The 3,814-nt window shown below is 37.9% G+C and overlaps 1 protein-coding gene across 1 annotated transcript; it reads left to right on the top strand.

Annotated features, from left to right (window-relative positions):
* The first annotated feature begins 1,711 nt into the window (after window positions 1-1,711).
* LOC126732880 (uncharacterized) lies at window positions 1,712-3,814 on the top strand. Its single transcript, XM_050435929.1, has 2 exons — window positions 1,712-1,902; window positions 2,431-3,814. Exon 2 carries the CDS (start codon window positions 2,451-2,453, stop codon window positions 3,504-3,506), a length of 1,056 nt encoding a protein of 351 aa, XP_050291886.1. The 5' UTR covers window positions 1,712-1,902; window positions 2,431-2,450; the 3' UTR covers window positions 3,507-3,814.

Genomic DNA, 3,814 nt, shown 5'->3' with positions numbered 1-3,814 from the left:
GTAGTGACTATATTTTCTTGTATTATCTGTATTATATTTGTCTGCCATAACTTCTTTATAGCAGCTCTGCTTGCCATGGGCATGTAACCAAAGCCTGGCAGATGTGGTCTAGTTTGTGCACAAGCCGGACCAAGGTGGGTTTTAGTTGGACTGGTCCTAATTCTCTTATCTAGAAAAACTCGGGCCTAGTGTAGCAAGAAGCAGCCCAACATTACAAACAAGGTCCACCACCTTACAAACCCGTACAAGTTGGGACCATTTTTGTCTAAAATTTTCTTTTATTTTAAAGTCATTATTCGTCTTTTATTATGATTTACACAATTTGACATAATATGCTAATTTCATCAAAGTTTTATAATACTAACATTTATTTTGTTTTGGAGTAAAATGTTTTCAAATATAAATACTTTATACGTAAAACATTTTCAGGGCCAACATTTTCAAATATTTGGTGTGATCAAAGCACTTGAAAATGCAACTACAAACTAGCTACCACCATCCACCACAAATCTAGCCACCGGGGTCACCACCATAAATCTAACCACCACAGTCACCACTAGCTCAGCATAAATTTAACCAAATCCACTCTACCATCTACCCAAAAATCCAAATCAAAATGCAAAAAAAAAAAAAAAAAAAAAAAAAAAAAAAAAAAACCACCCATAAACCCATATTAGCATTGAGTCACGATGGCCAGCAAATTGGCATTTGCATTGATCAAACTCACAACCCGCTAAATTGACCCATCAAGGACCTAGTCCCATTTTTCGATCCAAACTCGATTTGAACCTAGTCACAATAAACCTGCAACAAATGCTCTCTCGTCCACCAAAGTCCAAAGTTAAACTTCACCAAAGCAAATAGTTGGACCCTAAACCTATGGTTTTAAAAACTAGAACTATCAAGAAACCAATTTTGCCCCTAGTTCCCCGTTCAACCTGGTTTTTGACTGGTTTGGACTGATGCTCAGTTCCCATTTTAATTGGCTGGTTCGGTCTAGTTTTTAAAACAGAGCCCAAACCCCATCGGCCTACTTTCTTTCTCTCCTGAAATGTTCACTTCTTGTTCCATTGACCCACTTTTTTTCCCTTTCGAAATCCAATGATGGCGATTGGTAGGGTCAACATTGACGATTGTGGGTGGCTCAAATGGGTGGCATCAATTGATGGTCTTTTTGTGTGGTTGTATAAGAAGGGTGGTTTGTAGCAAATTAGCGAGAGAACAAGCTGAGAGAAATATGTAAAATGTTTTACCCTTTGTTTGAGTGTAAAATATTTTATGTATTCTTGCTTGAGTTTTACGGTTAACTGCAAATTATTTTACAATAAAACAAACATTATAATATGTGTAAAATATATTCATGTAAATATTTAACATCAAAACAAAGGAACTTGAAATGAAATAAAATTAACTTATAAAATTCAAAAACAAATCAACCGAACAGCTTTAAAGGCTTCATCCTGACCCATTGACTTTGGAAGTGCTTTTGACTTCTGAATCGTGTGAGTTGTGACCATCAAATTTTTATGCACTTTTCGGAAACACAAAAAATAAAATTTGGTGGCTGCTGGGTAGTGGCCAAGCATTTGTGTTGTGTGTGTACGTGTGACTTCAAAGTACTGTGTAAAAAAATCCTATGATGATTGGAACACCAAAGAAACAACGAAACCAAACATCCTCAGCTATCCACACTTGTATAAACGCACGTGCCCTTTGACTCCTGTGACTTAAAGAACCTTCCGAAAGGAAAAGTGGCCCTCTTCGTTGCCTTTGCCTACGATTACGAGCCCTAATTTTTCCTTCTTTCTTTCTCGTAAAAGTAGACTTATGAGGAAGTGATCCAAGAATTACAGTGACTACATTGAAGCTCAAGCAAATTCAATCCCTCAGTTTTGAATTCAGGTTTTTTTCCTTTTCTTTAATTTACTTATTTTTTCTTGGTTTATTGGGTTCATTGTGTTAATTGCTTTCCTGGGTTTTTTATTTTTCTGATCAAATTCTCAACTGGGTCTTGTTTGGAACTCGAAAATTTTACTTAAAAGTATGTAAAAAAGCTTAATTTAGTAAAATTTATGGTTTTTTTAATGTGAGATCGATGTTGAGCAGTGAAAGCTGTTTGTAATTGTATGTTATAGTTGCCCTTCTAAGTTTACTCTGTAATTGAAAGAATTGTATGTTTAAAGTTAGGTAATTTCCTTTTCAGCTCAATTACAATCTGGGTTTTTTTGGTTAAAGTTTCAGTAATTCAGTTTAAGCCAGTAGGCAATGTTGACTTTGTTCCCTGAAATTGACTTGCTAATAAAAAAAGACCGTTGAAGTTAAAAGGGTTTTTGAGTTTTTGAATTAGGATGTGGACTGAGAGGGTAATTTAGATTTGAATAGGGTTTTTGTCTTTTGGGTATCTGGCTGAAATTCTGGTTTTGATGATAGTGAGGCGTTCGGAAACCAAAATGCCAGCTGTTCAGCATTTTGCTCGAATAGACGCTTTAGAGATAAAGTCTCAGATTGAAAGGAAGCTGGGGCGCCCGAAGGCAGAGGAGTATTTTGATCTGCTGGCAAGATTTTTTGGTCTTAAGATTAGCAAATCTGACTTCAATAAACTCTGCATTGACAAAATTGGGAGAGAAAATGTTCGGCTTCATAATCATCTCATCAGATCAATCATAAAAAATGCATGCCTTGCAAAGACTCCCCCATCAAGGGATGACAAAGTAGAAGGTTCTTTTGGTGTTAAAGTGGCAAATGGGTATCTAAGAAGTGGTGTTCAGCCACTATGCCGAGATATTCCGCAGTCGCCTCGAAAGGGGAGGACCCCAACTTTTCGTGATCGCAAGTGTAGGGACCGGCCAAGTCCTCTTGGGCCTCATGGGAAGAACCATAGTGTTGCTTGTGAAGATTCAATCCCCAAGTTTCAAGAACAGCAAAGTACTACAGAGCTGCTTTCTTTGGGTAGCAGACCCCCTGGTTCTGTGGAAGATGGGGAAGAAGTTGATCAAGCTGCTGGAAGCCCAAGCATTTATAGTAGGAGCCCTGTTAGAGCTCCACTTGGTATCCCCTTAAATACCAGAGGGACAAGAAAAGTGTTATGTAATGGATTAGCATCTGCATTTTTTACTGAGACTTGTCAGAACAGTGGCGAGCTACCTGATACCAGTTCTTTGAGGAGCAGATTGGAGCAGAGGTTGGAGATGGAGGGATTAAAAATCTCGGTGGACTGTGCCAACTTGTTGAACAATGGCCTTGAAGTTTATCTGAAGAGATTGATAAAGCCCTGTTTGGAACTTGCTAGTTCCAGGTCTGTACACAAACACATAGACCAACGACATAGTCCTCCTGTACCTGGTTTAAATGGGATGTGGCCTGTGAGATATGTACAAAAACAAAGCGAGCCTATGCCTGCATCCATTTCAGACTTCCGGGTTGCAATGGAATTGAATCCCCAGATACTTGGAGAAGATTGGCCGACAGAACTTGAGAAGATTTGCTTGCGTGCATCAGAGGAATGAATTGGAACTGATTAGCACATGATTTTGGTAAATCAATAAGTTTGGGGTTCATTTCAAAGTGACAATGAGTTATCACAATACAACTGTAAAATTTACTCTAACACTGATCTTGACCTTGTCGTTTTACAAGCACCGCTGAAGTACATTAGTAAAAGTTATGGGAAGTTTTGGACGAAGGTAATTAGATTGTATATAGGTTTCAGTGCTGATTTTTTGGGGTGGGACACCATGACATGGTAAAGTTTAAACATATCAACACTTGTAATAATCTTGATATAATGAATAGGTCAGTGGTCTTCTTTTTTTAA

The sequence above is a fragment of the Quercus robur genome, chromosome 6 (genome assembly GCF_932294415.1).
Source record: "Quercus robur chromosome 6, dhQueRobu3.1, whole genome shotgun sequence".
Taxonomy (NCBI): domain Eukaryota; kingdom Viridiplantae; phylum Streptophyta; class Magnoliopsida; order Fagales; family Fagaceae; genus Quercus; species Quercus robur.
The sequence above is the reverse complement of the archived record's forward strand: the minus strand, read 5'-3'. Positions and strand labels throughout refer to the sequence as shown.